This window comes from Dipteris shenzhenensis, chromosome 30, assembly GCF_047967505.1.
Source record: "Dipteris shenzhenensis isolate YYH24624 ecotype China chromosome 30, Dip_SZ_1.0, whole genome shotgun sequence".
NCBI lineage: Eukaryota > Viridiplantae > Streptophyta > Polypodiopsida > Gleicheniales > Dipteridaceae > Dipteris > Dipteris shenzhenensis.
This window is the reverse complement of record NC_141625.1, coordinates 6782177-6807737: the sequence shown is the minus strand read 5'-3', so window position 1 is coordinate 6807737 and position 25561 is coordinate 6782177. Positions and strand designations below refer to the sequence as shown.

At 43.6% G+C, this 25561-nt stretch overlaps 1 protein-coding gene across 1 annotated transcript in view; it reads right to left on the bottom strand.

Annotated features, from left to right (window-relative positions):
- The window catches only part of SBE2.2 (starch branching enzyme 2.2), a 185093-nt gene that overhangs the window by 34064 nt on the left and 125468 nt on the right, over positions 1-25561 (bottom strand). The window contains exons 18-22 of the mRNA XM_087402084.1: positions 15401-15548; positions 15139-15239; positions 3488-3565; positions 3244-3399; positions 1491-1565 (exon numbers count right to left, since the gene is read on the bottom strand). Of these exons, the coding sequence (XP_087258210.1) occupies positions 1491-1565; positions 3244-3399; positions 3488-3565; positions 15139-15239; positions 15401-15548 (558 nt within the window). The remainder of the gene's footprint in view (positions 1-1490; positions 1566-3243; positions 3400-3487; positions 3566-15138; positions 15240-15400; positions 15549-25561) is intronic.

Sequence of the window (25561 nt, the reverse complement as noted above, 5' to 3'; positions counted from 1 at the left end):
TGTCGTGTCCATTCACATCAACTCGTGATGTGAGGGAGATGGAGAGGCCACTAATGACTTTAGGTGGGGTTGGCGCTAAAAAATTTTACGCTCATTCTCTCCATCTCTTCCATGCACAACGTGCGTGGATATCCTTCTAGCGGAAAGAGATGTATCATATAGGCGCTAGAAGGTGGGGGGCATTTCCTACAAGCAGGAGCGAAATTTGCTTTGATACCACAATAAGAAATCCTAGATGTACTATATTTAGAAATGTGCTAAGGAACAAAAAGGAGACTGAAATAGTAGAGAATAAGGAATATTTGTATTGCTTGAGTGTCCGTAGTGTGTCATCCATACAATTGGACCTCTCTTATATAGAGAGTGAAGAGTCACACATGAAAAGGTGTGTACTCCAAAGTGTATGTGCATGAAGAGGTGTGTACCCCTTGTGAAGGGTGTGACCCTTGATGAGAGGGTACATTACATTGGTAGTGTCTCTTCAATAGAATGTCTCTTTTGAAGGGTTGTGCCTCATAGGAAGTGTCCCGTTGAAAGGGCATACCCTTCCACAAGTGTCCATTCATCAAACCATCCATAGAGGTATAGAGAAAGGAATACATCACAAATCGTGACATTAGGGAAAATATACTCCCCTCTAGGATCATTCAAACGTTTAAGACTTCCTACACAATTAGGAGGGTGTAGATTCTAGTGATACATAATGCATTAAGATTTTGCGGTAATGCGATCTAAATTCTCCTGAATCTCACACAGATGTTTTATAGACTCCTATAGCTAAATTTTCACTCTATTGAGGTCTCATTCAATTGCCCATCCTCATAATCAAAGCTGTTAGGAATCTAGCATTCAATAACTCATACATATTTAAAAATCCTATACAAAATACTTCATCAATTCAGACTGATCAGTCCAAAGCACCACGAATCCACTTTGTAGTACAGTAGAAAAGGCTATTCAAATCCAAGAGCTACTTCATAATTACTTCCTAAGCAATCATTGCTTATTCAAGCTCAATTCCCCTATCTTGGATCTGCATTTTGGGATTTACTTCTACCAATTCTTACCATCTCCCATACAATGGTAAGTCATCCAACCATCTTTTAGTTCTACTCAAACATGTGGCTTCAAACCAGCTCACAATTATAACTAACAAGAACTCCCCAAATACTCACAAGGCATGCGCATGCATGCAGGCACACATACATACACATATACACACTTGCGTGCACAGAGAGAGAGAGAGAGAGAGTTGACTCAAGTCTACTAAAGACCAATGGATCTATGGGACTGATAGAAAACCTGATACAATGAGCAAAAGGGTGGAGCTATTAAACGAGCATCCTAACCCATGCTAGAAAAATCTGTAGGACACAGTCAATACAACACAACACACATGTGACATGAAAAGTCAAAGTAGCCCCGGTGACGGACACAATTGCGTGGAGAGAGAGAGAGAGAGAGAGAGAGAGAGAGAGAGAGAGACTCACACGAGAATAGAACAAAGCATTGCTATCTAGCCTTCCAAATCCTCCAAATTTGGTCTCATCTGAATCCAAAACAATCTACACCAAAATGATAGAACCCGCATCAGGTCTAATACAGAAGCTCATGTACCTTAGAGAGAGGTTTGTATATGAGTAACAAATCAACAATAAAGCGGCCTAACTATTGGTTCACACACATCCACAAGAATATCACAAAAGTAACCTTGTAGTTGAATTTTTAAAAGAAAAGTAAAATCAAGGGAAGATTCCATTACAAAGTCTTGTGTCGTGGTTTTGAATGACTCAAATTCCATGAGCATTCCTCATTTTTACGCCACCACAAAGACAATCAAAGCTATTAAAGTAAGGTCCAATGTAATAGAGGTTTCACACTCAAATTTCCGTCATGCCACTATCAAAAAGCGCATTGCTTGTTTAGAAGCATTGTTTAGACAAATAGGGGCGACTTCAATTGCTCAGCAATGCCACCACCACGGGACGAGGGGGGGGGGGGGTGACAAGGGTCATAACAGGGGGGGGCGGGGGGGGGGGGGGTGACAAGGGTCATAACAGCCAGCGGAGGGGGGATAGAGGGTGGACAGGTGGGGTGAAAGGGAAAGAGGAGAGGGCTGGTCAGAGAGTAGGGGGTGAGGCGAGCAGGAGCAATCGAAAGAATGGCAGCGACAGGTTAGAGATGAAGGTGGAGACAGAGGGAGGAACAGAGAGAAGGGGGATCTCTATGATGCTATCCGAACGTGTGGTGGTATAATCTGGCCTACGTCCTACAGCACTCTAGTGGAAGATTGAAGAACTCCTCCCTCTCAAGGCAGGCCGGGTGAATGGAATGAGGCATATTTGACTGCTCTTTCCACCGGGAGGTCTCTCTCTATGGTCTCATCTTCGCCTTTTGTAGTTCTTTTTTCACTCTTGCAATTTTTCTTGCCTTCCACTCTAGTTCAAACTCCATTCAATGGAGCCACTTAAGAAGTTAGCGATTGAGGAAGCTGTGGGAATTGGCCTTTTTTTATTTAAAAAAAAAAGGGGGGGGAGGGGGGGGGGGGGGGGGGAACGTTGAGCATTGCCTTGGGAAGCTTCAAACCACGACCCTCTGCCTGCAGTGTAAAATGATACTTGTAAAGTCATCCATCATGGACAGAAATTTTAAGAGAGAGACGGATTATTGTAGGGCAGCACTAACAAGAGAAAAGGTCAACATTGATGATACTTTCATAGAGTACAGAATTGTCAAAAAACTTTGCTTCTGTAATCCATATATGATAAATTATTCTTCAAAAGAAAATCACAGAAGAGTTAACTTGACAGAATTTGTCTACTTCCTGCTGTATGGCATGTTTTTCACTCACAATTACAACTTCAAAGTTACGTTGCATCGTGTTAGAGTCCTCACGTAAGAGGCCAGAAAACGACAGGTAACAGTCCAAGCTCAAAGGCCAGTCAAATGTGGAGGAAATCTTTTCATCAACAATCTAATTTACATAAATGTTAATTTGTTGGCATGATATAAATCAAGGTCTGTATTTTGGTACACTTTTATATTATAGAAAAGTCCTGTGAGAAGTGCTCTAGCAATCATACACAACACATCACCTTTTACACATGAAAAGAATACACACACAAAGCCATTCCTGCCGCAAAGGAATCTTTAACGCATCTAGCAACAAAGTGTTTCAGCAGTCCATGCCTTAAGAACTCGGACATATTTGGGGACTTTGAAGGTCAGAAGAAAATATTGTACCTTGTACTTCCCAGGTTTTACACATCCGACTCGGTAGTCTACAAAACTCTTCTCCCAATGAAAGTTGAAAACAAACAGCAGGTCTCCTCTCTCAAAGACAATCACTTTGTCTCCTTCATCTTTGCGAGATATGAATTGATGTTTTGACACCATGAACTGCAATGTGACAGTTCTATAAGCCATGATTCTTTGCATGCACACCAACATTAACAAAATTTACAGGATGATAATGGTATCAACATACCCCAAATCTCTCCTCTAGCTGCTGCATTGCACAATCAAACTCCTGCAGCCCATGATATCTCAGATACTCTGCATCACCCTGTAAGATATTTAAAGTCAGCCCATGGTCACCACAAAACATATTTCTGGCAGTAGAGACGTTTCTGCCAAAATATTTACACAAAATGTGTAAAACATGCTGTCATTTCTCAAAATATCAATATGTCAGGCCCCCGAAACACCATATATGTTCATATACATATATGATCTACATTCCATATATAGCTCTACATAAGGAGCTATGTGAAAGATACACATCGATTTTGAATTCCCTATATTTGCCTACAGGTTGTCATAAGGAACTACATGGCCATTCTGAAGGCCCTATAAGAACCTACAAGATGCATGCATATTGATATAATTAGTATTACTTCATATGGTACCAGCCATTATTACTTTGTTGGTGTCAGTTTGCTAGCATAACTTAATAATAATGGTTGGATAGTTAAAATAAGAGAAGGAATATCATTCAAGGGACAGGTGCTAGGACAAAAAGAGAGAAAAAGAGAAGGGAATTCAATTGCACCAAGTAAACTCAAAATTGCAAAGCGGAAATGGAAAAAGAAAGAGAAAGAGGGAAGGAAATTACATCAAAAGAATGTGAAAAGAGAGAACAAAAGGGAAGGATATCACATAGATACGACTTGAAAAGTTTTTTAAAAAATAAGAAAGATGAAGAAAGAGAAAGAAAATATGTCTTAAAAAAGGAATCAAATTACCATTGTCTTTGTTAGAAGCTTAAAGGCCCCACACAATATATTTCCATCTAGATTTGATTATGATGATTGAGTGTAAGCCCCTTCCAAATTTTAAACCGAGGAAGAGTTAAAAGGTTTTTGGTACAAACGGGATACATCAGTGAATGAGTTTGACATTTAGATCAAGACAATCAATGTGGAATGACAAGTGAACTTAGCACAATTACATGGAGATGACCTATTGAATTTTAAACGAACTCAAGAGAGGGATGAGAGGTATTCTGATCCGACTTAGAGGCTTGAGAGCAGATTGTCATGGAGGTTCACTGATTTCATCCATGAGAGATGGAGCAAGATAGCCTCATATAGTCTTGGTCAGGAGATACCACACTTTCGTAAGGAGGTGGTGGCCATAGCCACCGGCCCAAGCAGTGGGCCAGAACTAACGGCACAAATAGCCACCATGCAGTTGACCATTGCGCAGAGACTCCCATATGGATGGACGTCGTGAAACGGGAGCCGGTGAAGGACACTGTTTTCGCCACCATCTTGAAGCAGCAACAAAGAGCCGATAAGGCTCTAAACATCAGAGTTCGGGGGACGCTTCGCACGTTCACCACTTCCATCGAGGCTGTGACCAGCTTCATGGCTTGCACCCTGGGAGTCTCGGAGTAAGAGATTGAGGGCATCTAGCGCATAGAATGAGACCCCACCCGAGACTCGAGAGCAACCTCTTCTCATCCGATATAGGGCCACTCTGGCTTGCCTTGGAGTTCTTCATAGACGATCTATTTTACAAGCTCACGCCAAGATTTACTAGAATAAGGACCTCACACCACTACATGTAGAGGAGAGGCACATCCTTATACAACAGCAGGACATTGCCCACAAGAAGGGGAAGTGGGCAGTGCACCGAGATCTTGACATGCGAACACATTGGCAAGTATTTGAGCAAATATTGTACACACCTTGATGGCCATTTTGGTGAGCATGCACAAATCTTCCCGCGCAGCTTCTACCAGAAGGACTGTTTTCCTTGGGGAGTGGACTAGCTTCCAAACTTCCTCGAACTTCTCTGCAAGGTTGAGGTGGCACTGTCTTGCATGAGCTTGGTCTTGCTCTTTGAGGGTGTCTTTCTCATGTCTTGCATGATCTACTCCCATGAGCTTTGCTCTTCGAGCTTCTTTGAAAAAAAAGATGACCCTAACTAGCTTTGTTTGGAACTCTAATGGTACCTTATGGAATTTCTTGGAGTCTTATACAAGATGAGATATAGCTTTCTATGCACATACACATCAAAGCCTAGAGTGCCCTTGGTCTATAGTCAAGGGATAGATGTGGGCAACATACAGATGTGAGAAGACTCAGAAGACAAGTGGAGTACGTGGATTGAGAGGAGTGTCAGTACTATATAGATCATCTCTCATTGGAACAATCTCCGTCAAGAGACATGACACACATTCTAGATTTCTGTGGATCCAGATCGAATTCCCATGCCGGTAGGATATCCTCATTGCAATATGCTACCTTCTCCCCAAGAACTCAAATTTGCTAGAAATCTACGTGAGGAGGCTAAGGCCTCACCTTACGTAGTCTTATACCTGAACATCATGAACTCCTGCAAAGTTCTCCTTATTCATGACTTCAACGCGAGGATGGATATGCATTAGGTATCAGCTCGGAGCCAATCAAGGAAGTTTAGATCACATACTTACACTCAAAGGTGTTTTGAGGAGTCCAGAGCACGGAGACAAAGGGTTTATTGCTGCTTTGTGGATTTCCACAAAGCTTTTGGCCCCATGCCCAGAAATGACCTTATTAGACGCTTGCAAGATCTTGGATATGGTCAGAAGATCAATTTGGCAATCATGGCACTTTATGTGAGGGTCTCAAGAAGGGTTCGAAAAGATGCAGTGTGGACAGAGGAGACCATGAGCAATACTGGGATGAAACAGGGTCAACAACCTTCTTTAGTGTCTATATAGACGAGCTCAACACCATTGCGACACTAGGCGGTAGGCAAACGATGCTATCTTAATCTCATCCTTAATAGAGCCCTCCAGCGACACTTAGATGCAACTCCTATCTTTTGCCTAACACTCGACTTGAAGGTTAACCTTCGTAAAACCAAGGTCATCATCTTCAACACAACTCGCGCAACTATGCACAGAGTGGATGGAGGGATTACCGATGGAGGTGGTGCATCCTATACACACTTGGGGTTCTCTTCTGTGGCGCAATTCAGGGATTCTCTTCTGTGGCACAGGGCAAGCAAAGGAAGATCAACAACCATATCTTCTTTATGCAACTTTACCAAAGCTCTGAAGTTGAGCTGTCCAAACCTCTCATGCCATAAATGAGTATCTGCCACCACGGTAGAATCATCAACACAATGAGTATCTGCATCCGCAAGTCTAGCATCATCCAAGCATCTATCATATGCATTAAGTCTGTAATGTCCTCTAAGCAATGTGCCAGTAAACACCATTGTGAAGGCATGTGTAACATCATAGACTGCACACCTAATACCATCAAAGAGAACCTGATATCCACAAGTAGCTATGGCTGAAATGGATATGAGGTTTTTGCGGATGCCTAGTACATATCGAACATTGTCTACAGTGACTAGACTATCAGATAATGAAGTAATAGCAAGTCACAAAGTGTACCTGTTGCAAAAAGACTTTCAAAGGCAACACGGGGCCTTTCCACAATTCCAAGGACAAAAGAAAAGACTCTAAGAAAAGAAGTCAATGCAGAAGGAGCTTACCAAGTGACTTTGACCAAAATTACAGCAAGGAAAAATGCTCCAAACTTGAAGACAGGTAGGCACCCTTGTGGGAGAGGTAAAATGGACAGTAAATGGCACCTGGGGGGTGGGGGGCAAGAGAAGCTGGAATATGATGTTACAACAAGTATATATGATGTACAACAGTCAACAGGTGAAGGTTGGAGCTTCCACAGGTGAAGGTTGGAGCAGCTATGAGAGGTGAAGAGCTCTTAGTCCGAGATGAGAAACCAGCAAAGGGGAGCAAGGCAGCTGCAAGATCACTCCGAAATGCAGCAGCAGGCCGAAAATGTTCAAGGTGGAGCACTTGTAGGTGTTGGAATAGCTCGAAGGTCGCTTCAAATACTTCAAAAAGCTGGGCCAGGGTAGAAAACAGCCAAAATGCGGCTCCGGAGTAGCCACTTATGCAGCTAGAGCACAAGAGAAGTGATTTCCGACGATGGAAAGCTCCAAAATGCTCACACATGCAGCAGCACCTAAAAAAACATGCCTACCAATTCTAAGTAGTCGTCTATGTAGCAGCACGAGCACAAGAGGTGTGATTTCCCAAGTGTCATTCTGATGCATTTAATTTAATTCAGGTTGCATGGCATGCAACCAACAATCATTTTCAAAGGCATCCTAAGATGCATATGTCTTCAAAGCATGTCTGTGAAGCATGTTTACTTGGATGGGAGAGTTGGTGCAGACCGAAAGTTTTACTTGATTCACAGTGATGTTTGTGGCCCCATGAGAGTTGCAGCCATGGGTGGATTCACTTGTAATGGATGGATTCACTGATGGTGATTGAGCTGGTTGTTTTGACGCCCATGTGTCACATAAGGGCAACTCTTTCGTGCTTGGTACTTCATGCATCTCTTGGTTCAACAAGAAGCAGACTACTGTTGCTACTTCCAACTATGAGGCTGAGTATAGAGCAGCTCTTCATATGTGTCAAATAGCTCCTATTGTCATCTTCACTGATAGTCAAAGTGCTTTGGCTGTTGCACAGAATGCAGTTTTCCATGCCCACACAAAGCATATTGAGGTTCATTATCACTATGTCAAAGAGAGATTGTCAGCATGTGATATTCAGCTGTCTTATGTTCCTACTAAAGACAACTTGGCAGATCTCTTTACGAAATCTCTTCCTTGAAGCTTTCCGGCAAGCTTTGAACTTAGTACCTTTTGTAACTTGATCTTGGAAATGTGCTACATCCATTCAGGATGAACATGTGCAGGGTACCTCAATTCATACCATGGAGGAGGGTTTGTAGGCCATCCCATGGGCTATCCATTGGTGCCTTCTATTCCCTGGTATGTGCCTTGTAGGCCTAGATATAGGTAGTTAGGACGGTTAGGGTACTTATGACATGTGCCATTTAGTACACTAGGTACTACTACGACACCTTGTCCTAGGGTTTCATTATTATGTGTACTTTGTACTTCATTTGCATTCCTTTCAGCAGTGCAGTTTGGCTCGTTGGCTTTGACCTCCATTGCTTTAATAGCTTGCCCTAATCTACATCTTCTCTAGCCTGATTTTCACGATGCGAGTAGCAATGCAAGCCCAATTGAGTGAGGATACTTCGCACTTGCTAGACTCGAGCAGCAAAGCTTTCACTCTCATTTCCAGGATCCCCATACCAAGTCTTTTCTCTCTGACTCCTTGGTTCACCCAACATGTATGCATGGTAGTGCTTATTGGGTGCCTAACCTATCAAAGGTAGATTGGCCTCAAGTGGAGAGGCTTTAGATTCTCTTGTTGTCACAGATGATCCGTCGTTAGTCTCACATCAAATAGTTCTAACCTAAATCAAAGGATCCTCACCATATTGGCCTATAAAATGAATAACCAACCATGGGGTGGTCTATTGCGCAACATCCCAAGTGGAGTAGCATGAAAATACAAGGAACAATCTCTCTCTCTCTCCAGACGCAGCAGAGGTCCCAATGCATCTCTCCCACTAACTCCGGATAGTAAAAATAAGATCAATTCCACATGCAAGCAATAAACTAGCAGTAGTGGATGTGTGTACCCATCATAAAATAATGCTAGAAACCACCTCCCAATCCACGCATGCTTGTGAGGAAGATAGTGGATTTTGAACCGGCCCTACAGATCAGAGTACCATGGAACCCTAGGATTTGTTTTAACTCACTGTCCGATGTCATTTATTTTTCTTTTTCAAAAAAGAGACTTCTATTAAGTTTGAATGAAACGCCGAGAGAAAAGGTCAAGGAAAAATTACGTCATGCAAGACATGAGAAAATAAAACCAAATAGGGTAAATCCAACTCCTATACAAGAGCTAGAAAATATCCAAGGTTGAGGCTGAAAGTGCCACCTCAACCCTAAGGGAGATTCCGAGAAGAATGGGAAGCCGCTTCACTCCCTCAAGAAAACCTTCATCCTGGTACAAACTGCTCGTAAAGACTCCTACATGGTCCACCAAATGGCTGCCAAGGTGTATACCGTGGCTGTCCAGATACTAGCCACTGTATGTGTGCGGAGGACCTAGGAACCATCCAAAACCTTTGTACATCTGGATCTCCGAATATGCCACGCTGATATGCTCGGAAGATTCCCATGAAGTATCCACAGATGCATGCACAAGTTTGTACAGAGAGCCAACAACATCGTCCAAAGAACATGACTCAACCAAAATGTCATCGAACAGAGCCCAAGAAGAGTCAGGTTTCTCTTAGGACACCTGAGGTCCTAAAAGAGAAAGCCATGCTACTCCTGCCGAAGTCAGGAAGAAAGGAGACTGCATAAAAGTTCTCAAAAGTCTAGCGATCCCGTTCCAAACGATCCTCTGCTATTTGCAATCCCATAAGCAACGTCTGTTGTTGTCATTTTGCATGGGTTTTTTTTTGCTGGATAGACTCAGCTGCAAAGAGGAATAAGTACATGTGGAATCTTCCCCAAACCTTGACCTCTATTGGTTCACTACAATCTCTCAATGAATATAAAGACAGAAGAACACAATGTTTTTTCTATTCCTGTGGGATTTCCAAAGTTTGCTCCAAATGGATTTCTACAGATCCGCATAAATCTAAAAATTCTCCCAACAAGGAGCTCTAGTGCCTTTGAGGTTGAGCTGAAATCTCCTGGCATTACTAACCATGAGTTGAAAGAAGGGGAGGCTTTTCTCTCGATGCCCTGCATCAATCCCCGGGGTTCCACTACAAATACTTTATGGGGAAACCTCCATAGAGCGAAAGCCTCCATGAGCCCAAGGGAATGTGACTGGAGTTAGGGTCTAGATACCATCCTGACTCATGACCTACAACCCTGAAAGCTGAAATGCAGTACGCATAAGAACATGATCCGAAAATCTGGATAACCTGCCCCTAGAATGAACATCAAAGACCAACGCATCCCTGTCTTATCTTCGTAGTCCCACAACCTAATGTGGGATCCCTCATCTTGTAAAAAGGGTCCTAGCCACGTGGCCCAAGAATGAAACTTGACACTCAGAAGATCCTAATCCAAGGGTATGGCTGAATCAATCTGCTGGATTCTCCTTGTACTTCCTCTTTGAGGTGACTTACTAGCTAGAAGGAAGACATTTAAATATCCTCCGAGAATCCACAAAGGAAGCAGGACCTCTCTCATATAGTCTTTCATATAGTCCTAGGATTTTGACTTTTATTTGTCCACTTTCATTGAGTAACACTTTCCTTTTTTGAATTTCTACCAGCAATTTAAGCATGGTAGCTTGCTTCAAATGATTGTCCTCCACTCATAATTGATTGACTCCTTTGGACCCATGCTTAGGGACTCATAGGCGTAAAGATACTATTCCCAAAGATTTGTTGATGTTCTTGTTAAGTGATTCATAGGACATTTAGAAGACATGCTGCCCTAAGTTATTGACCACTGAGAGGCGTGCCTTTCAGATACTTTAAGTTGGTAGCTCTTTGCACAGGTTTTAGGCACAACTGATAGGCACTTCTCAGGCTGCCCAAGATAGCTTATCACTCTATTTTAAAGACTTTGAGACAATATTTTCTTCAACTTCCTTTTTGCTTTGGACGCTGGTTAGATATCCTGACATTGTATTCCTGTAGTTTAATTTCTTACGGATAAATTACTAAGACACTTACTGTCGGCTCATGTGACTACTAATATGCTCGGGTTGGTTTCCCAGAGGTCTCTTACCTTAGGTTGCTTTGGCTGTTTCCAATTGGGATTTTTCAGATCGATGCTTTTGTGTCATGTTTTTAATAAAACAGTGGCCACGCCCCCCCCCCCCCCGCGCAGGGGGGCAAGGGCAAAAAAGCAAACCTGATTTGAAAAAAAAACAAGCAGACAAAAAACAAAAACTGGTTGTTTAGAAGCATGCTCCTCAGCAAGCTCCCAAGAAGTTGCTCCAACATTGCCTCAAACTGGAGAAAGTTGGCTGAAGCAGATGCCAATGACCTCCTTTTATAGGCTTCAAGAGCACTGTCAGCTGGCCAGCTCATAGGGACAGACCTGAACAGCACACCTGCTCTGGTAGCCACCTAACCTAGCTGATGTGGAGTCCCTTAAGTTCTGCCATGCAGGACCTGAATCTATCCAATGTTGTAACATGGGGATAACAGTCTTCTAGCCCGAATCCTAACAGCTGAGCCAGGTTGGAGTAAGCCCCCACACTGATGAAAATAAGATTCCAAAACTCCTTCAAGATCTGCACCACCTCCACTCTTGACAGACTCTACGCTGACCAAACCCAAGAATGGACTACAACCCATGTAGCCATGCCATTGTATCTTCTGTATGTACAGATGCCTGGAATACTGACTATTTATAATATGGTTAAGTCACCACTGCAAGTCTGCCATGTTTCAATCATTAGAGGAGAAGAAAGAGGAGGATTGTTGCTTTATTAAAAGAGTAGGCACAAGTGGAGGCACACAAAATTATAGGATGCCTATGACCAATACAAGCCTTGTTTGCATCTAAGCCAGGGAAATACTTCTTACAAAAGGAAAAAAATATGCTTTTGAAAGGCTGATCGTTAACATTCTAGAAAGGGGATCATGTAAAGTTTGAGTGGCCGATGTAATTCATGGCAGAGGGACTACGTTTGCAGTACACAATCAGGAAATGCACTTCTATGCATGGCTGGTCCTTGAAACTCTTCATTTTAGATAAGGAAAGTGTAATATAGCTGATTATGGTCTCACCTGCACTTCAAGGCTAAAGAGTGCCTTTTCACACTCAATATGATATCTATCTTTCTGATTGCTTGAAGACTATTTGATGTGTTACTTTGTTCAGCCACATGATGTATCCAAGTGAACATGGGAGACACTGTCATGTGGCACCCACCTTCAATGCAGGCTGGAACATTCTCGGCACTATATTTATTAGTCGAGACATTTCACGTACAGAAAAATGCATACTCAAGACTATGAAGGCTTGGCATTGGATTGTTTCACATCCAATGTTAGGATTATATGGTCTCCCTGAAGAGACATGGAAGCTAGGTAGGAACAGAATGGAAATATGGAAAGCATAATGAAAGGCAAAATGGAAAGGAAAGAAAGTACAAGTGCAAGGCAATAACCAAAATACTCACAATGTATTGATAGCTTGATGTTGACTGTTGTTATAGACAATAGACAAGTACAACACTATATAGTGTGACACTAGACTCTAGAAAGTCACAATGTCTATGGGATATCTCCCAATATGACACGTGGCACGTCTAGGACTCACTAGACTATAAAACACCACCTAGACCACCTAGAACACACATTTTTGACTCACTTTGGCTTCATATTCCAACACCCCCCCATGAAGGCAATGTGAGAGACTACTGGAATGGAACCAATAACAGAACATGACAATAACGGTCATCAAAACTGTGCATGCCGATCTAGAACTAGACATGGCTTCCACACAATCTCAGAGGCAAGTGAGCATGGCTCAGAGGCTAGTGAGCATAACATAGAAAGCTCATCTAGCATGGCTCAGAGGCTCATCATGCATGGATGCATGATCGACTCAAAGGTCTAGGAGACCAATGCACCAACATCCTGGAACTCTCAAGCCAAGCTTGATAAACAAATAGGCCTATTAATGCCAATACATGGCTCCCATAGTACATCCCCCCTTGGCTTCATAACGGGACATGTTAGGAAGCCACACCCCAAAATAGGAAAACAAATACATCCTTTTAGAAGGACTATCCAAGGCAGAGGACCTTTAGACTCAATGACAACCAAACACTCAGTTACATATCATTTTAGGGGCACCAACTGGAGCAGCAAAAGATGGAGGTGGAGATGAAGATAGTGACAGTAGGCTGGAAACTATCATCCTCTGAACTCAAGAACAAAATCCGCGCACAGGAATAATTTTCGTCACTTTTTGCAAGAGCTATATCTTTTCATAGAAAACTCGGATTGCAAAGCTGTAAAAACAAAAATTGTAGTACTCAAGGTCCTCTACAACTTTCCTGAAGACAGAAAGTCGTGATTATGCTTCCAGATCCAGATAGAAGCGTCACATCGTCCGCAAGTCACAGAGAGAGCAACAGAAATAGCACCACTTCAAGACGTCTTTGTAGCTGAAGGAAGGAGAAGAGCTCACCAAGGGAAGAGAGTTGGCAGAAGCTCAAGTTGGAGAAGACAACGCTGGAGGAGAATCCCAATGTTGATGAAGCCTTAAATGGAGAGGAGTAGGGAAGGGCAACTCCTCCAAGAGAAGAGAGGGCAGCTTCTCTTTCCGGCCACCCTCTACCTCATGGAGAAGCAAGGAGGAAGGGAAGGGTTAGGAAGGAAGGCACATGGAAGCTAGCTAGGAATAGAATGGAAATATGGAAAGCATAACGAATGGCAGAATGGAAAGGAAAGAAAGTACAAGTGCAAGGCAATAACCAAAATACTCACAATGTATTCATAGCTTGATGTTGACTGTTGTAATAGACAATAGACAAGTACAACACTATATAGTGTGACACTAGACTCTAGAAAGTCACAATGTCTATGGGATATCTCCCAATATGACACGTGGCACATCTAGGACTCACTAGACTATAAAACACCACCTAGACCACCTAGAACACACATTTTTGACTCACTTTGGCTTCATATTCCAACACTCCCATGCATACATTTCACATTCGATCTTGCAAATCTTTACTTTAGCCACACACCATTCAAAGACAATTGGTGTACCAGTCTTTATTTTTTCTTACAGATTTATGTATCACTTGGTTTCACAAAAGAGTAAAAACTCAAAAACTGTCATGAGCCCGCATACTTCGAAAACGAGATTCAATCTCATTTGGGTACTCTCACTCATCGGTGTATTTCTTCTTCAAAAATCAAACAAAATCATTCTTTGGCTCATTGACTACTTCTGGTTTTTGTCAAACAGCTGATGGGCAATCATTCAACCCTAAGTTTTCTCATTGGTCCTTTTAAGGACTGTACATGTCTCACTGCAATACAATTCCTATAATCTGCAGGTAGAAAGATCTAAAGAGTGTACACATCAAACCATGCATGTGGTCTCTATACAGGAGTCTGCCATGACTGTGAATGTGGAGCTTGAATGATGACATGGGTGGTATTTGAATCAATGGGAACAGTTACAGCTCAGGTTGCCAGAGATCTCCGACTTAAACATGTTGTTTTTTATTTTTCATCTGTCGTGCCTTTGTCGGCGAAAAAAAATTAGTGAAGGTCATCCTTGAATCAATGGGAACACTTACAGCTCAGGTTGCCAGATATCTCCAACTTAAACATATTGTTTTTTATTTTTCATCTGCCGTGCCATTGTCGGCAAAAAAAAGAAATTTTAATCAGCGCACACCCTTAATTGCAGAAGGTCATCCCTTCTGTAAGCAACTGGTTTACCTCTTGTTCTAAGGAGGACTAACTTCCCAAGCATGGACCCAGTATCATGCAGACTTACCTCTTTGCCTAGCCCCTTCACTTAGGCCTTTCATCAAGCCAAACTCCTTTCAACATTTTCTGGGCTCACCAATATTCATTTTAGAAACTTTAACGTCACTTTTCTAAAAGTGCTAGAAGGTACTTTGTATTTTAAACCATAGGTATACTCTGAAGGTTAGTAAGCAGGATGATGTGCACCAAAACCATGTCTAAATGAGTAGAATGCGGCATAGCAAATTGCACTTATTACCAAGTCAAATCTTCGCCTGCATTTGTCAAAACTGCCATTATTCCCTGGTACAAACTTTCCATCAGGAAGATATTGATCTGTCCTTGGAAAATCAATCCATTCTGCAATAAAGGGCATACACTGACATAAGAAATGACAACAAGAATGAAAAAGAAATCGACATAACTTGAAAGTCCTAGTGGAACTATAACAGATAAGAAATACACCCATCTACCTCTACACATGTGAATCCAGGTACACAAGGCAATTGAAGTAATATTACCTGGGTGTCCAAACTCATTTCCCATAAAATTTAGATAGCCTTCTCCCCCTAGTGCCAGTGTTATTAGCCTTATCATTTTGTGCAGTGCTACACCCCGGTCAATAGCAGGAGTTGAAGGTCCATCTAAAGCCATAAAATGATACATATCCTGCAGCATAGAGCCTCAATGTCAAGGTATGTACCAAACCTGTCATTTCAGCCTAGTAAATCATTCTCCTTAAAACAGTTTCAGTCACTGGCACTGAGAATATAGACATGCTATTCCTGCTATCTTTTTATATCTACACATCGCGATAGGATACTTTCAAATCGGTATGTATCAGATAACCTCAAACATAGTCTGATTAACACCGCTTTGGCTCATAGGTCCAAACACATCAGGATGTATGCACAAATTTGAAATGTCACAAAAACGAAACTCCAATCTTTTCAAAGCTGTGTGGTCTTAATTGTACTGCAACTAACCTCTGAGCCAAGCCGTTTACCACAAAAAATATTTACCACTGTCATGCTATTTTTTATAAGTGAACAGATTTGTAAACCATAGCCCGGCCGCCATACTCCAAACAAATGTACACCATGCAACATCTTGCTTTAGAAAACCTTGACTGGACTGCAAGTAGTGACTTAATCCAGGTATTAGTCAAAGAGAATCTAAAAAATTAACAACGGTGTGATGGGACGGTGGTCCTTGAATGGTGGACTTAAAATTAACAAATGGACGGGTTTTCCCTCTTCATGTGTCACATTACACCCAGGAGCAGGCCCAATACACCCAGGAGCAGGCCCGCATTATACACGAGCAGGGCACCCTTATCCAGGGACTCAGACACGACATCACACAGCTTCGAGAGGAGCTCGGGACCCTCAGAGTAGCGCCTGAAGGGACCCCAGTCATAGAGATGGAGGCACAAATAGCCACGATACAGTCGGCTATAGCAGAGACGACTAGATGGGAGGACGTGGCGAAACGGGAGCCCGCAAAGGCAACCGTTTCAGCCACCATACGGGAGCAGCAGCAGAGGGCTTCGAAGGCCCTCAACATCCGGATACAAGGGATCATGCGAGACAGCACCAGCACCACTACGACGTCCATGGAGGAGACGATCACCTTTGTGACCACCACCATGGGAGTCCCAAACCATGGCATAGAGGGAGCATGGCGTGTTGGGAGAGATCCCAACCGAGAGCAGCCCCTAGTCATTCACTTCAGAGATTCACATGCTCGACTAGCAACACTCCGACGTCGAGCCTCTCTACGAGAACATCCCACCCTGTCCATGGACGAGGATTTGACACCACTACAGATTGAGGAGCGACGAGTTCTTCTGCAGCAGCGGGGCGTTGCCCACAAGGAGGGAAAATGGGCCGTGGTCTTAGATGGTAGGTTGTTGACCGGCACCCGTCGGGCTCCCACCCATACCTCCTAGGGGGACGGGGCCTATGAGACTCAAGTTTCCGAGACCCTAAACTGCACCATTTGGAACTGTAATGGTACCTTATGGTCAAACCCAGGGAACTTCTTGGGGTCTTATACAAAACGAGACATAGTCTTCTACACGGAGACACACCAGAGCCCAGAGCGTCCACTACCGATAGTCAATGGCTACACTTGGGAGTCAGCCTTTAGGGATGAGACGAGGGATACAGGTTAAGTCCGAGGATCAGGCGGGGTCGCAGTATTGTACAGGTCTTCCCTCGTTGGAGCCATCTCCGTTGAAAGGAAGAGCACACACTCCCGATTCATGTGGATCCGGATCCGGATCCGACACACAGACACCCGTGACCTTTTCATAGTAATATGCTACTTCCCGCCACACACATCTCACTTCGCCAGAGTGGCACCAGAGGAAGGTGAGACATCCCCATATGCACCCTTACATCAGGATATCCCAGACCTTTCAGCCCACTTGGGGACTTCAACATCAAGATGAGCACGCGCCAGGCACCACTCCCGAACTTCCGAGACAACCCTATCATGCTACCAGGCATGGACCTAGATGGAGCAGGTATATGACCGGGACCTCATCCAACCGAAACGGGCCTGTTACGTCCTCAGGTGGTTTTACTTGCTTCCCACATGCGGGGGCCACTAGTGTAGTAGATTACATCATGGAATCCCCTACCTTCACTTCATGTATCACCGACTTCACCGTAGCACCACTCCCTCCAGGAGCTGATCACACATACCTATTCTTCACTATCGCCACCCCACGCTTAGCCACACCACACACACCACATAGGAAGCACGACACCTGCATCGGTTAGCCTGTTCACAGAGATGAGAGGGCTCAAAGCTGAGGGTCAGGCCGGTTTCAGGCAAGACCATGGGACTATGGATCACATACTCACACTCAGAAGTGTCATTGAGGAGACCAGATCACGGAAGGAGAGGGTATATTGTTGCTTTGTGGATTTCCACAAAGCCTTTGACATAGTACCTCGAGCTCGTCTCATCACACGCCTACAGACACTGGGATTTGATCAAGAGATCATCTGGGCAGTCATGGCACTGTATGAGAGTCTCAGGCCGAGTTCGTACAGGCGCAGGTTGGACAGATGAGATCCTGAGTACCATAGGGGTCAAACAGGGTTGTCCCTTATCACCGACCCTGTTTGGCCTCCTCTACATCGATGAGCTAGAGACTTGCATGGGGGCGTTCGGAGGGACCGGTTGCTCACTTGCCGAGATCATCATCAAGATTCTTCTTTATGCAGATCACGTGGCACTCTTGTCGTCCACACCAGAGGGACTCCAGCGACACCTGGATGCCCTGCAGGCTTTTTGTTTATCCCATGATTTGAAGGTCAACTTTGGCAAGACCAAGGTCATGATCTTTAACACCTCTCGAGTAAACATGCAACGGAAACAGGTTACTTTTACTTTCGGTGGGTCACTAGTTGAGATCGTATCCTCATATACTTACTTTGGGGTCATCTTCTCCGGCCCGATCTTCACGATGAGACCAACGATGCAAGCCAACAAACTGAGCAGGGGATACGCCTCACTGGCTTGGGTAGAGAGACAATGCTTTCACTCCCACTTCCAGGACCCTCGGACCAAGGCTCTTAAGACTCTTCGACTCCTTCGTCCGACCAGCTGGTATGTATGGCAGCCCTTGTTGGGGGCCTTACATGTCAGAGATAGAGTGGACACGGGTGGAGCGCTTGCAGATCCTCATGCTCTCACGGATGATCCGGGGGAAACTGTCTGTACCACATCACATCATTCAGGCCAAGTTTGGTGCTTCTCCACTCCAGCTAGATGCAGCCTTTCAGACCATCACACATATACACCGAGTTAGATCATATGGGGACTGCACATCAGGGACACAGAGGTTGCCATTGTTGGCTCTCGATTCCTCCATGAGATTGGCAGCAGAGCGAGACAAGCAATGCTGGTATGCACGGACTCACGGATGGTTTGTGAGACTAGGTTTCCACATCGATAGGATACCTCCTTTTCAGTACAGTTTAGATGCCCCTCCGGTACTCCCACCCCCCATCTCGATTGGGCCACACACCAACCAGGTCATTCAAGAGAATCTCCTACAGCTACACACCTTTAGGACCTGGTTGGAGCCGAGGGAGCTTCCAGTGAAGCTGAGTTTCTACAGAGATTATACTATCTTCGTATTTCGGAGGAGGGATTCATCACACCACCGGGATACACTAAGCTTCATATGCCTCACTCACTACGGATTTCCATTGGACAGTTTCAGGTATCATCACACCGCCTCTGCATAGAGAGCAGCAGAGCAGAGGGGATTTCTAGGAAGCATCGCTTATGCATATTGTGCGACTGTCAAGAGGTTGAGTCGGAGGAGCATTTTATTTTCAGGTGCCCAGTGTACTATGAGATCCAAGGTCGCTACCACTGCCTCTTTAGAGACAGCTCCGGGCTCCTTTTCAGATTCCTCGCCTACCCAGATCAGAGATGCCTCGCAGCCTTCATTCACGAGGGGGTCCGACACACAGAGTACTTACTCAGTTGACGGGGCTTGGCCACATCATCAAACACCTCTCAGAGCAGGATCACAGAGTTCTTCCCATCGAGTGATATTGATTGTCCAGTCTCTAGCCGCAGATGTGACAGAGACCCCGACCCGACAACCACAGCACGACACACGAGACATCGAAGGGACACACAGATCACTCTAGGGGACCTCCCATCATTGTTTTGATCTAGGAAACGTCCCACAGGAGTCACAGTGGCTCTGGCCTTGTGTCGAGCCTCGTCCAGGAGACCGAGACGCACGGCACTCCTTGACAGGCGCCAGCGTCCCATCACCGGCTATGCACCAGCCAAGGCGACATGACATACGGAGCATTCCGCTCCGCTCCAATCCTTTTCTTTTCATTGTTACATCCAAATGTATTTGAAAACGTATGATCAGACTTAGGGTTAAGCACGAGTGATGATGCTCGTTTCAGTAGCTCCACCCTTACTGTGATTTGTATCAGGTTTTCTTTCAGTCTCATAGACCCATAGGTCTTCCGAAGACTCTAATAAAATTCATTTCTTTCTTTCTTTCTTTCTCTACCACCTTGCATGCATGCTTATATTTCTAACATCTTGCATACAACCATTTGCATAGCACCAAATTTTCTCACAAGGGTGCTATTCCCCTTTGGAGGGCCAATCTACCGTAATATCACTTTCATGATTCTGCAAATTCTGAACTCGACATTCAATTGTATCTACATTGGCTATGTTTTACACAATTGGTCCATAACAATCCTATCTCTAGGGATCTATCATAGCATCAAACCCCTTTCCTGAACGTCCTACCCTTCAACTTGGAGCAAATGTGTACTCGACACGTTCTAGTACTATATCTTCAATCCCATGACACACAAATTTATTGTGTGTAAAATTATCAGTATTTGTGAAAAAAGACGGGGCATTTTTCTCTTTTTCCTTCTTAAAAAGGTTTATTTGTAAGCATCCACGTTTTGATCGATAAAATATTACCAACATGGTTATAGTAGAGGCATATATGATGCTGATATTGTATACATTTTACAAGTATTGCTATGGCTCCGTGATCAATTGTATAATTGACATTATCATTGACATAGCTTTATTTTATGCCCTTATCCACAATTGGATCCTCTATTCTTGATGAGACAGAACGGTGTCTAAATTTGGCCAATATTATTCATAAAATAATGCATTCATGTATCTAGTCCTAAGGGGTATAGGAAAGAGACGGGTACATGAGGATGCACTAAAAGGTAGGTTTATCAGTCAAGGCTAACGATAGGGTTTAACGGGAAGATATCCTAAGTGAACTCATCACAAATGGAGGGGTATCCCTCCTCATGTGTCAACTTAAAATCTTTATGTACCACTGTGCATGCATGCTTACACTCATCTCTCTAACCTCTTGCATACAAACATCAGCATAGCACCAAATTCTCTCAAGAGGGTGCTCTCCCCCTATTGGATGGCTAATCTACGATAATCTCATTTTCATGATTCAGCAATTTCAGAACTCGATATGTCAATTGTATCCACATTTCCTATGTTTCGCACAATCGGTCCATAACACCACTATCTCCAGGAATCTATCATAGCGTGAAACCCCTTCCCTATTCTCCCTAAACCTCGAGAAGATGTCCTTAAGTGAAGGCTAACGATAGGGTTAAACGGGAAGATATCCTTAAGTCAACTTACAACAAATGGAGGGGCATCCATCCTCATGTTTCAACTTAAAATCTTTCTCTATCACCGTGCATGCATGCTTACACTCATTTCTCTAACATCTTGCATACAAACATCAGCATAGCACCAAATTCTCTCACGAGGGTGCTCTACGCCTATTGGACAATCAATCTACGATAATCTCATTTTCATGATTTAGCAATTTCAAAACTCGATATTTTAATTGTATCCACATTTGCTATGTTTCACACAATCGGTCCATAACACTACTATCTCCACGAATCTATCATAGCACGAAACCCCTTCCCTATTCTCCCTAAACCTCGAGAAGATGTCCTCAAACCCTTTTCACCTCCTCACCTTAAACCCTCTAGTGACCATCTAAAATAAATCAATGATAACCTGCCCTCTTCTTTTTCTTTCTCTTTGTTTTTTCTCGGGGGGGGCCCATAGCTTCGTCATTTGAGAAAGACTCTTGTTTCTCTTATGAGAGGCGTCACAAGGCTCACTCTAGGTATGTGTTTGGCTCATTGAAACCATGCTCTTAGCAACCATTTTATTCTTGCACCTGGCATGTTGACTATCATTTGGTCACACCTCATTCAACAACTTGAAATGATTGATCGCAATGATGGTGTCTCTAGGGCACTTCATGATCATCGTGACTCCTTGCAAGTTTAAGAGACCATCGGCACACTTTGTATAGAGCAGCACACTTACTTAATTGTTGCCACTCTACACCACACTACCTACTCACTGTAGCTCTGAACACTTTGTTCCGTATGTTGGTATGATCCACATTGTTGAGAGATAACGCAACCATTGATTTATACTTTGTTGTATGCTTGTGTAGATTGCTTTGGCCCATGCCAACTTTCCGCAACAATTGGAGGTTTCTTATTGCTTGTTTGCCAACCAAGGAAAGAATGTAGCTTTGCTTACTTTGTTCCATATGTTGGTACGATCCACATTGTTGAGAGATACACAACCATGGATTTACACTTTGTTATATGCTTGTGTAGGTTGCTTTGGCCCATGCCAACTTTCCGCAAGAATTGGAGGTTTCTTGTTGCTTGTTTTGCCAACCAAGGAAAGAAAAAATTATTACTGTCTTTCAAAGGCCGAAGGGTCTATGAGATTGAAGAGACCAAATACAACAAGAAAAACTAAGATGTGGAGCCACTAAGATGGGTCTCCACACCCAAGATTGATATCTCATACCATATAAAAAGAGGGAGAGAGAATAGGTATCACGATATACCAAATATTAGGCTATTGCGATGCCAATCGATCATCCTTCCACATATGTGCTAGGTCCTCTGTATCTTGTGTGAAAGAAAGAAACAAACAAACAAAGTTTATTGTAGTCTACGAAAGACCGATGGGTCTCTGAGACTAGTCGAAAACTGGATACAACAAGCAGAAAGAGTGAAGCTACCAAACAAGCATCACCCATGGTGGATTCTAAGTCTTAATAAGTAGTGCATAGTCATATCATTAGTAAAAATGACATCATCATCATCATCACCACAATCCTCATCATCATGTCGATCAATCCACGTCACCAGGCCATGCCGGCTCTGGCTAGTACAATGCGGCCTCACAGGGCGTAAATGTCAAAGGGTACTCAACTCATCTTGGATCAGTACTTGGCTGAATTCTATGCATTGTCGCAGACCGCCGGCACGGTCCAAGAGTACTTGCAACGCTTCTGGAGGCTTTCCTTGTTTGTACAGGACGTATCTGAGAAAGGGAAGTTGCTGCGTTTCATCAATGGATTGAGTGTTCCGTGGCTGTACGGGCAGCATGCATGGTGCTCCTTATGAGGCTAAGAAGAAGCCTAAGTTGGGTGATTGGAATGATACGGAATTCGCAGCAGCACCCTTTCCACGGTTTCCTACTGTTTCGGGCAGTAAGATGCCCTATGCTAAGCCATACAGGCCAAGCCAGGAACCAAGCCTACTGCTGGAAATGAAAAATCAGCAATTCCAGTATACCAAGGCCATAATGGACAATACGAAGAAAGCCAATACGAATAAGTGTGAGGAGAAATGGACCCCTCAGTATTGGGATGTGTGTAAGAAGCAAAACACTCGTTCAGCCAAGCTTAGCATGATCATTGAACTCTCTGATGAAGAGGATATGGTTGATGCCACAAATTCCTCACGTGATTCTCAGACAAGGCTCTTGATATTGGAGCCACGAAGGGAACTGATTTTCCTTTTGATCCGGGTGGTGCTACTGATCATGATGTTCATGGCATGCAATCACTTGACATTCAGCCCACTCATGGCATGCGAGACCCTAGGCTTATATCTTTTCTTGTAGAGCATCAGGTTGCTATGCCTTTTCATGCATATGAGGGTACTAGTGGTAATGCTCCTGTGGATGAGGAGGAAATTCATTGGGATGCCCAGCCAACACTCTATGCCATCTCCCTTCACGCTTTGATCGGTGCCAAAAGTGCTAAAACTATCAAATTGAAAGGGATGATTAATGGCAGGACTATTCACGTGTTGGTGAATAGAGGTAGCATTGACAATTTTATTAAGTGCAAAACCTTACAAAAGGTGGCCTGATTGCTACTCAAATAGATCATGGGCTGAGAGTAGAGGTGGAAAATGGAGAGCATATGCTCAACAAATCTGTTCGCAGGATGCAAGAGTCAAGTTCTCTGATGATTGATTATGAATTTGCAGGTGATCCTCATGTGTTGGATATGGGCCCAATAGATGCTGTCCTAGGTTGTCATTGATTGAAATCATTGGGCAAAATCAGCATGGACTTAAATGCTTTGTCAGCCAGCTTTGTCCACAGAGGTGGGATCTGTAACATTGCATGGTATTGCAACCCCTAAATTGCAGGTCATTTCAGCAAGGCAAATGGCTGAAGAGCTCAAAAGGGAGTGTGCCATCTATGTGCTGAATGTGTCAGTATTTAAGGAGGGCAGCATTCCCCGCATTGAGGATTGTGATATGCAGAAATTGCTCTCAGAATTTGCTGATGTGTTTGCTGATATGCCTTCACAATTGCCCCCAAGGAGAGATGTTCATCATGCCATAGTCTTGGATCCAGGTAGCAAGCCAATTAATAAGGTCCCGTACCGTCTTTCTAAGGTAGAACGGAAAGAAGTGGCAACACAGGTGCGAGAATTGCTTGAGAAGAATTTTATCTCTCATAGCACTTTTCCTTTTGCATTGCCAGTACTCCTGGTAAAGGAAAAAACCGACTCATACCACATGAGCATTGACTACATACACTTGAATAAGGCCACTATCAAGAGCAAGCTTTCGATCCCAAGGATAGATGACCTGTTGGATGAACTCAAGGGTGCTCAATTTTTCACTAAGATCGATTTGAGGTTAGGCTACCATCGAATGAAAATGAAACAAGGAGATGTGTACAAGACAGCCTTTCACACAGAGAGAGGTTTATATGAGTTCAAAGTCATGCGTTTTGGATTGACCAATGCACTAGCTACTTTCCAGGCACTCATGAACAAGATTTTGCAGCCCCTTCTTTACAAATGTGTGCTGGTATTTATTGATGACATCCTCATTTACAGCAAGGATAAGCAGGAACACATTAATCATGTCAAGAACTTCTGAGGTTGACCAGCTTTATGCTAAAACCAACAAGTGCACTTTCATGGCACAAAAGATTGAGTATCTTGTTCATACATTCTGAGCACAGATGGAATTCGGGTGGATCCAAATGCATAAGGGAGTGGCCATAGCCACAGAATCCCTTCTTGGGTCTTGCTTCTTTTTACAGGTGATGTATTGAACATTTTGCCAAGAGGGAAGCCCCTCTCACTTGTTGAAAACGGATGCATTCAAGTAGTCAGAAGAAGCACAACTCAATTTTGAGGACCTCAAAGATGCCTTGAGTAATGCACCTGTACTTGCATGCCTGGATTTCTCACGACCCTTCATTGTAGAGACAGATACAAGTGGCAAAGGCCTGGGGACTGTTCTGAGACAAGAGCATGGAGTTATAGCTTTCGAGAGCAGAAAATTTGAGGCCAAGGAATTGAATTATCATGTTTATGATCGGGAAATGTTAGCTATCTTACATGCTTTCGAGAAATGGCACTACTACCTATATGGTGGCAAGATTAAGGTCAAGACGGGTCATAGGACACTCAAGTACTTTCTTACAAAGCGCAATTTGTCCATGAAGCAGAAGAGGTGGTTGGCTGCAGTTTAGTCCTACGATTTCGAGATTGAGTACAGGAAGGGGAAAGGAAATGTGGTTGCCGATGCCCTGTCCAAAATGTGGGCTTGTAGTTTACCTGCCATTTCCACCATCTATCAGGAGTGGATTCATGGGATCCAGGAAGAATATATGCAGAATTCAAAGGCAGCTCCCATATTTTTGGAGTTACAGGAACCTTCAAGCCAAGAGCACGCTGAATTTAAGCTACATAATGGGCTGTTGTACTGCCAGGACAGAATTTATCTTGTGCTGGACTCCAAGTATAGACTGCTGGT